Here is a 12,777-nt window from a genome sequence, read left to right on the forward strand (position 1 = left end):
ATTTGGACGTCTCAAGGCTGACTGATTCAGATCCGATACTGACTAGCTCAGTTGTTTTTTGACTGCAGTTTATAGCTCCAGCCGATGCCAGGACTGGAAGGTGAGGCCGCTTTCCATCCCACTGCCGTGGGGTCTCGTTCTGGCCACTAGGGGGCACCAGGAGACCCCAGTTCACCCAGTGGACATCGAGAGTTACTGTCATGTGCCCCGAGAAAGGCGTTTAAGCCAAACCAAAACAAAACCAAACCTAGCCTGTAATAAAGGGCTTTAAAATGGGTATGACTATTAACTCTAAAGGAACAGCCCTATTTTCAAGAGGCAGTGTTAACTAGCTTTCCTTCTGGCCATCTAGACAGATTAGATAATAAACTGTAATTCATGCATTGGTTTATATCTGTAAGTCTAACTGATGTAACCATTCTTTTCTCATTCAACTGTATTCAAGGGTTTCAACATGGCCTCTTCTCTCCCCCAGGGCATAATCCAGGCCTCCTTCCCACCCATGTCAGTCACTGTCTGATAAACTGCTCTCTTATATGATCCAAATTCAACCCTCTGTTCTTTTTTGTTGTTCTCCTTCTGTCACTTAAAACAGTCTCTGATAATACTTATTGAACTGAATCCCACAATATGTATATATATAGTATCAATGTATTTGATATTACAAATATATAATATCAATATATTTCTCCTATAATCTAAGATGCCATCCTTGATAGTAAGATACACCCTTACTTTACATACCATTAAGAAAGAAAAAGCATGACCAATTAGAATAGCAAAATTCTGCCCACTGTAAGCTGCATACTGATTTCGGAGACGGTAAAACATGAAACTTGCACTTTGTTGATGACACTCAGTAAGTACAATCAACATAAACTGTTTTTATTGTGCCCTCTTGTGGAGGCGATGGAGGTACAATCACTAAATTACAGATCTTCAAACTTTTCAGCTGGAACAGGTTTTAAAGGTCATTTAGCTCATCCTCTTTATTTGATCCAGATGGAAACTGAAGCCTGGGAGTCAGAGCGATCCTTTTCACTGAAACATTCGCTAGTGGAAGGGCCAGTTCTTGACTTGCTAGTGTGTGCTCTCCCCTCTCTGCAGCTGTAGAGCTCCATTACGAACATATGATTTGTGCTTGGCTACTGTACATGTATTAAGAGGAACTTCTCGAGTAAAGGGGTAACTTAAAGACATCTGTTGTTAGCAGGACAACATTTAGTATGTAGAAAGCTGAATACTATCACAATCCTCTCCACCTCCACTCCATTTGGGCCTTTGCAAGTAGAATTTTGGTCTTTCCTGAAGTGTCCCTTGGAGAAGGAAATGGCACTCCACTCCAGTACTCTTGCCTGCAAACTCCCATGGACGGAGGAGCCTGGTAGGCTACGGTCCATGGGGTCACTAAGGGTCAGACACGACTGAGCAACTTCACTTTCACTTTTCACTTTCATGCATTGGAGAAGGAAACAACAACCCACCCCAGTGTTCTTGCCTGGAGAATCCCAGGGACGGGGGAGCCTGGTGGGCTACCGTCTATGGGGTTGCACTGAGTCGGACACGACTGAAGCGATTTAGCAGCAGCAGCAGCAGCAGCAGAAGTGTCCCTGTCATTTACAAAGTCAAGGCAATTAAATAACCTAAAATTACTATTCTAAACTATAGAAAATTGCTCAAATATGAAAGCTATATTGCAATATTCATAAGTACAGGGAACTGTGGAGGAAAAGATTCCAGGAAAATATGATTTGGGCTATTTTGCTTTAGTTGTTGTTCAGTGGCTCAGTTGTGTCTGACTCTTCACAACCCCAGGCACCGCAGCACACCAGGCCTCTGTGTCCTTCACTATCTCCTGGAGTTTGCTCAAATTCAGGTCCATCGAGTTGGTGATGCCATCCAACCATCTCATCCTCTGTCATCCCCTTCTCCTCCTGTCTTCAATCTTTCCCAGCATCAGGGTTTTTTCCAATGAGTCAATTCTTCAGATCAGGTGGCCAAAGTATAGGAGCTTCAGTATCAGTCCTTCCAATGAATATTCAGGGTTGAGTTCCTTTAGGATTGGCTGGTTGGATCTCCTTGCAGTCCAGGGGACTCCCAAAAGTCTTCTCCAACACCACAGTTCAAAAGCATCAATTCTGCAGCACTCAGCCTTCTTTATGGTCCAACTCTCACATCCATACATGACTACTGGAAAAACCATAGCTTTGACTACATAGACCTTTGCTGGCAAAGTGATCTCTCTGCTTTTTAATATGCTGTCTAGGTTGGTCACAGCTTTTCTTCCAAGGAGCAAGTATCTTTTTATTTCCTGGCTGCAGTCACCGTCTGCAGTGATTTTGGAGCCCAAGAAAATACTGTTTCCATTGTTTCCCCATCTATTTGCCATGAAGTGATGGGACCGGATGCCATGATCTTATTTTTTTTAATGTTGAGTTTTAAGCCAGTGTTTTCCCTCTCCTCTTTCACCTTCATCTTTAGTCCCTCTTTGCTTTCTGTCATAAGGTTGTGTCATCTGCATTTCTGAGGTTATTGATATTTTTCCTGGAAATCTTGATTCCAGCTTGAGCTTTACCCAGCCAAGCATTTTGCATGATGTACTCTGCATAGAAGTTAAACAAGCAGGGTGACAATATACAGTCTTGACGTACTCCTTTCCAAATTTTGAACAAGTCCATTGTTCTATGGCTGGTTCTATCTATGCTTCTTGACCTGCATACAGATTTCTCAGGAGGCAGGTAAGGTGGTCTGGTATTTCCATCTCTTTAAGAATTTTCCACAGTTTGTTGTTAATTTTTGAGCCAAATTTCTGAACAAGATATCTGAAATAGTTTGTTCAAATGTTAACCTTTTAATCTAAGAAATGTACATACGGAGAATTTTATTCTAAATGTATTTCTCACTATGCTACTGAACCTCTATAAGAAGTACAGTAATACTTTTTAAAATGGCTAAAACTGAAATAAATGTGTCCTTTTTTTCGCATTTAAGATTCTTATTTTCAACTACTATCTGTTTTTCTCTATTAAGCATGAAAGCTTACTCTACAGTAGTTTTTTCTTTGTTTTGGTATGATATTTTCATTCATTTTCGTGATAATGTGAAAGATCACAGTTTGCAAAATAAAACTGATGGTCCCTCTAGACATAAATATTTAGGTCATGTTTCTTGATACTATTAAATTATTTAAAAGTCATAAACTCAGAGTTTTAGAAATCAAGGTCATTATATTTCAGATTGACTATTTAGATTGAAATAACTAGCCAACTCAGTCTATTTTTTTCCCAGTTATCGAAAACTATGGTTTTGTTTTTTTTTTCCTACACTGAGCAAACTGAGGTGAGCAGACATGTTGGTGCTCTGCAGATGGTCTCATTAGGCTTTTGCAGAACAAGAAAAGCACCGTCTCAAGTACAGTGAAAATTAATGAATAATTCTTCACATATTATAGATATTCAACTGAGAAGGAGGCCGATTTTGAATTGCCTAAGATTTCTCCTGGGAAAGAAGAGATGAAATGACCATCTAAAGAGCGTAACACAGTGGCAGTGGCAGCTCATGAAGTGAGCCTAAAAAATTCAGTACAAGTCTCCTCAGTCTATATGCCTGCACATCCAGATCACAGGTGGGACCAACACTTAGAAACTCTAATCAATTAATATATAGAAAAACAATTGTTAATAGGATCCTCCCCATTCTCACTTCATTTAAAGAGAAAAAAGGACTATAGAGGTCCTTACAAGTAGAATTCGAATCCTTCTTAAAGGGTTCTGTCATTTGAAAAAGGGATAACACCATGGAAGCGGAGAGAAAATGACTCTGAAATGCCCATGTTCACTCATTTCACCAAGAACGCCAAGTACCCTGAAAACAGCAGGGCATAGAAAACCATCTGCTCAGTATGTTTCACCTGAAAAAAGGGATGTTCTTTGATTTCATCTGCGTCGCGTGGACCACATCCCAGTCTTTTCTTGGGATCTTTCATCAGGAGACGCTGGATCAGGTCTTTGGCTACAGCACTCATTTCCTGGGGATACGGAGGCTCGCTCTTTAATATTCTCCTGTAGGCAGATAAAACTTGCTTTTAAAATAAACAGAGGGTGAAGTTATAGTGACCATATTCTTTGCAGAAACAATTATGGTGTGACACACTCTGAAATTTAACTATATGTGAAAAATGGAGATAAAAATATTTAAATTGAGATACTATGAAATCAAATCTCTGAAACTCAAAGAAGCAGAAACAAAAAGTACTGGATTATTTCCAGTATGTCAATCCTAATGGGAAGTGTTAGTCGCTCAGTCGTGTCCGACTCTTTGGGACCCCGTGGACTGCAGCCCACCAGGCTCCTCTGTCCATGCAATCTCCAGGCGAGAAGATGGGAGTGGGTAGCCAATCTGTTCTCCAGGGGATCTTCCTGATTCAGGGATTGAATCTGGGTCTCCTGCAATGTAGGCAGATTCTTTACCGTCTGAGCACAAAGTAAGTCCATAATGGGAAACTACTATTCAAATATTTAATTAGGGGGAAAATAAAAAAGGCTTGGAATTGAGTTAGATCTCCTATCTATGGACTAGACTCTATGATGAAAGCTTTCACAATGGAAACAACTTTAATAAATTTCAGAGAAGAGAAAATCGGCACTCAGGTTTGCAAGGACGAGTGAAACCCCAACCACCCCGTCTCGTTTCCCCTGCCCTATGTGCCAGTGAACAGAAGGTGCCAGCGGGATGCGGAGGGCAGGAGCTCCAGACAGGGAGCAGAGCCACCTGGAGGAGGCTTGGCCTTGGTGTCTGAAAGGGGGCATCAGAGCTGGGGGCTCGTCAGGGACGAGAACATCCTCCTCGTGATCGGCGACGATGAAACAGACCAGGGAGCCCTGGAAGGTGCGTGGTGCTCCAGGACGGAGTGGGCTCTGCTCGTTACCGACAGTACGGCCAAGTAAAAAATTAACATGATCATATTCTTCTAAGGTCACAGAAGAAACCAATTCAATCCTAATGTACCTCTGTCCCTCTTAAGAGCCGGAACAACAGTTAAATGAGAAAAATATAATGGAAGGGGTTGATGGAAATTAGGAAGCTTAACACAGTACATGTGGAGATAAACAGTTTCTCAATTATTTGGGCTGGAAAAAGATCCCCTGTTGTGCATCAGAATAGTAACACTGTTTTGGAACAAAAAGATAATTAAGAGACAGCTACAGTGTGATACGAGCAGGAATTCTGGAGCCCGTCTGGATCAGGTTCAAGGTAACACTGGCCGTGTGACCTTGGGAAAGTTCATCAAAGTTCTCATACCAGAGCTTCCACAACTGTTTTCTCAACAGCAGGACCTGCCTAAAACGGGCATCACTGCTGACACGAGCATGGACCTGGTGCGTGGTGCTTGGCACAGCCCCAGAACGAAGCAGACGCCAGACAGACGCGAGCTCCTCCCTGCCCCCTCCCTCACCTAAGGAGCCCTGAGAAATAGGTGGCCTGCAGCACTGGGCTCGGGGAGTGACGGGGAGACGGTCACTTCCAACTAAGCATTCCAGCAGCGCTGTTCATTTCAAAGCTCGCTCTACGTCTAACACTCCAACCTGGGAACCTAAATCATTGCTGAAAGAACAAGCAAAACACGAGCAAGCAGAGCACAGCAGAGGGATTCCTGAGGTCCAGTGGTTAGGGGTGCTCTTAATGCAGGGGTGCAGGTTTGATCTCTGGTCGGGGAAGTAAGATCCCACACGCTGCAGAGCAATGGCCCAGCCCGCCGGCCGCCACAGAGAGAGCCTGTAAGCTGCAACCGAGACCCGACACAGCCAAATAAAATTTAAGAAGCCCAGCAGCACCCCCTTTTCTTATGGCCCCCTGTCCGTCAGGGCTGCAGCATGAGAGAGGGTCCCCTCGAAGGACACACGGCGTGGGCAGCCTGTCCCTCAGGGAAGGCAAGCCTAGCCTGCCCGTTTCTCCACCCTGCTTTCTGCAGCCACAAGTTTCTCGTGTGGAAGGACGAGGCTCCAGATTCCCTGCTGATGAGTGAACCAGGTGCAGCAGAAAGCAGCTTGCTAACTCCTTCTGAGGATCCTGACTCTGTACTAGTACTTCTTATACTGGAGTCACCCACTTTTACTGGAAGTCTGTTCCATACCAGGTGCTGGGGGAAGGAATGGTCAGTCTTGTTGACCGTGCTGGGTTCACAGGGAAAGAGGGTTGGCGAGAGGGGAGTGAGCCCTGAAGACAGGCACGGCCCCACCGAGATGCCCAGCCTGTGAGGAGGAGCAGGAGGCGCGTGCACACTTCAGGGCAGCGGTCTGGACACGCAAACAGCAGCACGGTGTGCGACCGAGACAGGTGGGGGGCCGGGGGTCCACACGCAGGGAAGGAGCAGGCTAGATGTGGGTGAGAAGGGCATCAGATCGGGAAGAAATGAGTAGAAATCTGCAGGAATTCCTGCCAAAGACAGAGCTAATGAGGGAACACGCAGAACACACAGCCATTGCTCTGAACCCTCCCTTTTCCCGAGTGAGGACAGCGGCTCGGGAAGCAGCAGGAGCAAGCCACCGGGCGAGGAGCGGGGGCCAGCGGGGGCCTCCTGGAGGCGGCGGAGGACCACTCCTGCGGGCAGCGCAGTGGGACGGGCTCCTCAGCAAGGCGGGGACGCTGTGAGGGCCAGAAACGGGGGCGGGCAGGGAAGGAGACGGCAGGCTCAACCCTGCACCTGTGAGAGGGTGACCTCGGGCTTACCTTCCTCTAACACAGTTTCCCTGGAATGCTCAGGTCAAGACGGACGTGAAGCATCAGGTGTGTGGTTGCTGTGAAGTCACCCCTGAGACGTGAACTGCACCTGCCTGACTGGTGAAGCACACCGGTCCTGGGGCATCTCAACTGGTTAGTAACCCAGGACTCTTTTCTCTTGCTTCTAAATGAATCTTAGAGCCCTCTGGAAAATCAGAACCAGCTCTGAATCAACATAGCACGTCAAACACGTCAGGTGTAGTGTATTATCATTTCATCCATGCAACAATCCTATCAAAAGGTTCTTATTATCCTTGTTTTTCAAATGAGGAAAGAAAAAATATACCTATGAATTAAAATTTCAACCAGATATTTTAGAGTCTGGATAATATTAATATTTATTTGCAAGAATAAGTGATAACACAGCTAAGAAAATTTTGAAAAATAGTGTGAGAATTTGCCTAACTACATGTTAAAATGTATTATGAAAATGAAACGGTGGTAAAATAAATTAATAGCCATATCGAGTGAACAGAAGATACCACTTGAAAAATAGGCATATACAAAAGGGGTTACATTGTTTTTTTTTCTTACATTGTTTTTAAAAAATGACCAATCAACACAGGAAAGGTGGGCATGATTTGACACACGTCCCAGGGAACCAGCTTTTTGGGAAGGAGATGAACAAAGCAAGGGCCTCGCCTTGTAAACTCCGAATGGATAGAGAAATTACATGTAAACACCAAATGAAGTAACATTAAAATCTATAATAATATATAAACGAATATAAAATTTGTTCTGATTATGGATGTTTACGTTTCTGAAAACCCCTATGGTAAAAAAAAAATCCATAACCAATTAGCCAAAGAATTAACGGAGTAAAGGGTGAGAACATCAAGATTAAAATTAAACCTGTAATGGAGGAAGAGGTGGGTAGATATGTAATAAGCAAGGATGGTAAAATATTCATGGTAGAATCATGGCAGTGGGTACGTGGGTGTCCACTGCAGCAAATATTTGAAACTTCCCGTAATAAAACGTGGTGGAAGCAGTAAAACTATGAAGCTTGGCAGATGTGTTTTGTATGTTCACTAAAACATGACAACAAAGAACTATCCCAATTAAAAGTTCTCAGTGGCCGGCAGGACAGCGGTTTGTGCTCATCCCCATCACCCCCATCCATAAGACTGCTGCTTTTCCCACACCCTAACTTCCCCTTTATCTTTCCTCATGGACTTTACAGACTATCACATGTCTGTCTGTTAGCTCTCTCTCCCAATAACATGTAAGTGCAACACGAGTAGGCACTGTCTCTCTTTTTTTACAGAAAGCAGTCTTACTCCTTTATTCTGTGGAGCCAAGAGCACTGCTCTGGCCCATAGCAAGTCCTGCACAAACATTCACTGAAGCAACAGACGTCTAACTGTTCTCCACTTCCTAAACCAGGAGCTTTCTTCCTCAGTCTCTATCAGTGCGCACGTGCGTAGTCAAGTCCGACTCTGCGACCCCATGGGCTGTAGCCCACCAGCCTCTTCTGTCCATGGGATTTCGCAGGCAAGAATACTGGAGTGGGTTGCCATTTCCTCCTCCAGGGGGATCTTCCCAAACCAGGATCAAACCTGATTCTTCACCACTTGAGCCATGCTTGCAGATAACTTTTTAACTGTTTTTGCAGAAGGCAAAAGATGGCTTGATTATTTCTATTTGCTGTCTGTAAGTTCGCGGTCTTCCCCATGTCATCACTGACTTTCACTTTCTGGTTCTCCAGTGGTCCCAAAATGACAGAATCACTTACGTGCCTACCTGAGTTAGAAAGACTTTTCGCTACACTTCACTCACTCTAAATTGCTGTTCAACATGAGCGGAACAGTAAAGCATCTACTCAATGGTATGACACATAGCCAGTACCAAATCATGTTTATGAAGAGTCTGTCACTAGAGATGCTCATAAATGTACACAAAAACTGCAAAATGGGAAGTCGTCTTTCTAGTATGAGCACAACATTATTCAGGTGAAGATGATGAACAGGAAATATTTTAGCCGTGTTCACCTCTGGGTATTCTTATCCCTGTTTTCCCCTTATGCATGCTTTAAACCGTAGTGGCACTCCTTTTAGACTAGGGTTAATAAAACGAACTTCATTTACAGGCTCACGGGCTCGCAGACAGCCGTCCACAGGCTGGCGAGGACTCCATGGAGCCTCCAGGCTCTGGCCTGTCCCCTCATCCATGCTCCAGGCCATCCCGCGGCTCCATCAGAAGGGCATCCCTGATGCTCCCAAACCCCAAGGCCCTGTGCCCCTGGATTCCCACAGCACTCCTCTTACCACTCGGCCATCAGTCAACACCGTCTCTCATTATCAACTGTCATCTAATTATTCCATATCTTCCCAAATAACAGGTAAGTTTTCTTAGGGCAAGAACTATGTCCTTCTATTTCTTTTCCTCTCAGGAGTTAAAAATCACTCACTAAACACTCCAGAGATGAATGAAATCAATCCCACTGCCATCTACAGGCCAGCCCTTCCCAATCCTTCACCTGAAATAAGCATCTGCCTCACCAGGAAAGAACACAGCCTCAGGGAACCAAGTGCTACCCTGGAGAGAGCAAAAAGCCACTTCTGGTCACTCTGCAGTCAGCCCCAGTCCACCTCCCTGCAGCTCCTCATCTGTAGGACAGCACATGCTGCAATGCTGTAAGGATTCAAGGACGTGACGCAGGTGACTGGGCACAGAGGCTGGCATCGGGGGCCCTCAGCCCACTACTCCACAGGAGCACACCTTCACTGAGCCACGGAGCTGGATGAGCCGGGGGGACCATCCCACACCACCACTTGCTTCTGCCTGTTACGGAGTTCTTTCTTGACCCGCCTACCCTGTATCTCCTGAGGCCACGTCTGCTGGATAATTAAGAATAATGCATGAAGGACTTCCCTGGTGCTCTCAAAGCAGGGGCCCGGCTCCATCCCTGGTCAGGGAACTAGACTGCACATGCCGCATCTGAGGCTTCACATGTCACAACTGAAAAGAAAAAAAAGACCCCACCCGACCACAGACCCCGTATTCCACGATAAAGACTGAAGACCCCGTGTGCAGCAACCAAGACTCGGTGCAGCCAAATAAACAAATATTAAAAGAAAAGAATAACAAGATGAGATTCTTTGGCTGGTACCCTTGCCCCGGCTCCAACACTCATTGGAAGGACAAATAAATTTTTACCTAAACCAGGGATCTTTGAACTTTTTTGTAAGAGGCACATGGTGGGGAGGCGCCCGAGATCCCCACAATCGCTCTTCTCCGAGTATTCACAGCCTCGTGTGGGCTGGAGCTGGAGGCTTTGTTATAACCACAAATATACAGGAAAGATGAGAAGACGGTGCATTCATCATCAGGTAACAGAACGTCCCACCTTCCCAGCAGACTCTCTGTTGCATGCTCTGATGAAGAAGCTGCCATGCTGCAGGGGCCCCCACCACAAGAAACTGAGGCTCACAGTCCTACAACCCAGAGGAACCGAATCCGGGAACAACCACCTGTGCTTGGAAGCAGACCCTTTCCCGGGTGAGCCCTGAGATACTGAGAGCCCAGCCAACACTCTGACTGCAGCCTGTGAGAGACCCTGATGTGCAGGACTCAGCTAAACTGTGCCCAGATTTCTGATCCACAGACACCCTGAGGTTATAAATGTTTGCTGTCTTAAGCCACCAAGTTTTGAGGTCATTTGTTACTGAGCAATGGATACTAGATAAGTAATAACAAGGCCAGACAGTACGTTCTTCAGGCTCCGGAAGCTGCATGGCTTCTGGGGCAACTACTCAGTGCTACTCCAGAGCAAAAGCAGCCAGACAGGACACGTAAATGGACGCCCATGCCGTGTTCTCATAAAACTTTACTGATGGACACCAAACTCAGACTTCACATCATTTTCACATGTCACAAAATATTGTTCACCTTTTCATTTTTTCTTAGCTTACAGGCCACACAAAAGCAGGGAGCTGAATGGATTTGACCTGCAGGCTATAGTTTGCCAAGCCCTGGCTTAAACAACACAACTAGAGTCTGTTTAAACCATGATTTTGATAACTCTCAGACCTGAATTTATATAACAATATGTGTATAACAGCACAATGAAACATGAATAAAATACACTTTACTGATGGATAATAAAATTCCACATAAACATCTCTCAGCATATATTTTGTAAATGTCCAAGTCAGAGACAGTGAGATAGAAACAACCCTGCGGAGATGACGGAAGAGCTGCCGACTGAACCTCTACATCCTGATACCCAGGAGAGGCAAAGCTAATGATCCTGATTTACGCGGCTCCAGGCAAGTGAGAGGCTCCTTGGAGGGGAGGCAGAAAAGCTGCCAGGAGACTGGTGGCTGAGGGGAGACCCGTGGGGCAGCAACACACACCCTGAAGGAGGAAGCGCTACACAGAGGCTGGACAGGCGGGTGGGAAACATACATGTGAGAAACGCACAGACGTGAGACAGAAAGAAGAAACAGACTCAAAGAAAAGCCAAAGAGCGATCATCCTGATCTGGATGTTGAAAACTTAATTTTTATTCTAAATGGTACCAAGGGATGAAGAATCTAGAAATGATTTCACATGAACAGTTAAGAGAACGAGAAGACCTGCCCTAGATAAAACTATCGTCCAAGGCCTAACGCAAGGTATGGAAGAAATAACAGAATTACTTTGTTCTTTAGTGGACGGGGCCCAGGACTAGGATTTACGTGCAGAGGTTGCTGCTGCTGCTAAGTCGCTTCAGTCGTATCCTACTCTGTGCGACCCCATAGATGGCAGCCCACCAGGCTCCCCCATCCCTGGGATTCTCCAGGCAAGAACACTGGAGTGGGTTGCCATTTGCTTCTCCAATGCGTGAAAGTGAAAACTGAACGAGAAGTCACTCAGTCGTGTCCAACTCTTAGAGACCCCATGGACTGCAGCCCACCAGGCTCCTCCTTCCATGGGATTTTCCAGGCAAGAGTACTGGAGTGGGGTGCCATTGCCTTCTCCAACGTGCAGAGGTTAGAGGAAGCTAATTTCAACTTCTTTTTAAGGGGGGAGAAATTCTACCTGCTAAAGTTCAAAAATGGAAGGGGATTCCTTGAAAATATCTTATACAACAGTGCTATCTGTTCACTGATGGCTTAGACAGAAAAGAGATGACCATCTGGGTAACTGGTGAAGGGATTCTTATACCAAGGGGAAAGCTCTCATCTCATTCTAAACCCTTATCCCAGTTTGAAATCTAATAACAAGAAAAACACATTTGTCTTGACTTTAGGCTACCTGTAGATAACAACAGGCAAACAGATAATTTGGATAATACATTATTTTGAAGCATCTCAAATAAAAACTAAAGGAATAATGCAGAGATTGGGGAAGAGTGCAATAATTAAGGAATGGAGGAATTCAACAATCAGAAAAAGCACCGGCTAATTAAGACATATGGAGACAAGATAATGATACATTTATCTGAATGGTGCATATCTTGTGAAGAATAGACTATTTATGAAAGATTTTACACCAGGAACGACAGCCAGAATGATTGTCTTGGGAGGAAAGAGTAATGCCGGGTGGCTCAGCTGCTACACTGCTTATGATGAGACGAGCAGCCCGCCACAGTTAGCGCCGCGCTTTAAATAACTATGAACAACAGGACAACGTGAATGCTTGATGCATTAAAGGGCAGGGGTCCTACTTAAATTCTTGAGAAATCTACTCTAGTTTCAAGAGTTTAGATAATCTGATTCAGACTCTTTCTCTTGCTAAAATCAGAATGCCAACTAACTGATCTAAGGGCTACAAAACAATTTAAATTTGAACATCATCTGGTTCAGAATACTCCTGCCATCGAGACCAGCAACATACTGTCTCTAGAGGCAGAGCTGTGGTGGAAAGGAGAACTGTGCGAGAAGACTGACTGTGTGCAGAATAAAAAAGAGGGGACCAGTCAGGGGAGCTGCTGCTAACCCTTGTCAGGTAGGTGCACCCTTTCATCTTTCACCGTGGCAGGGATGACCCTGCACGGGACCTACATTCTCC

General features: G+C 45.1%; 1 protein-coding gene across 6 annotated transcripts in view; it reads right to left on the reverse strand.

Annotated features, from left to right (window-relative positions):
* The window catches only part of RPS6KA5 (ribosomal protein S6 kinase A5), a 195,537-nt gene that overhangs the window by 23,064 nt on the left and 159,696 nt on the right, over positions 1-12,777 (reverse strand). For all 6 annotated transcript variants that reach the window (XM_055538921.1, XM_055538920.1, XM_055538924.1 and 3 more), the window contains exon 8: positions 3,911-4,061. In XM_055538921.1, the coding sequence (XP_055394896.1) occupies positions 3,911-4,061 (151 nt within the window). The remainder of the gene's footprint in view (positions 1-3,910; positions 4,062-12,777) is intronic.

Source organism: Bubalus kerabau, chromosome 10 (genome assembly GCF_029407905.1).
Source record: "Bubalus kerabau isolate K-KA32 ecotype Philippines breed swamp buffalo chromosome 10, PCC_UOA_SB_1v2, whole genome shotgun sequence".
Taxonomy (NCBI): domain Eukaryota; kingdom Metazoa; phylum Chordata; class Mammalia; order Artiodactyla; family Bovidae; genus Bubalus; species Bubalus kerabau.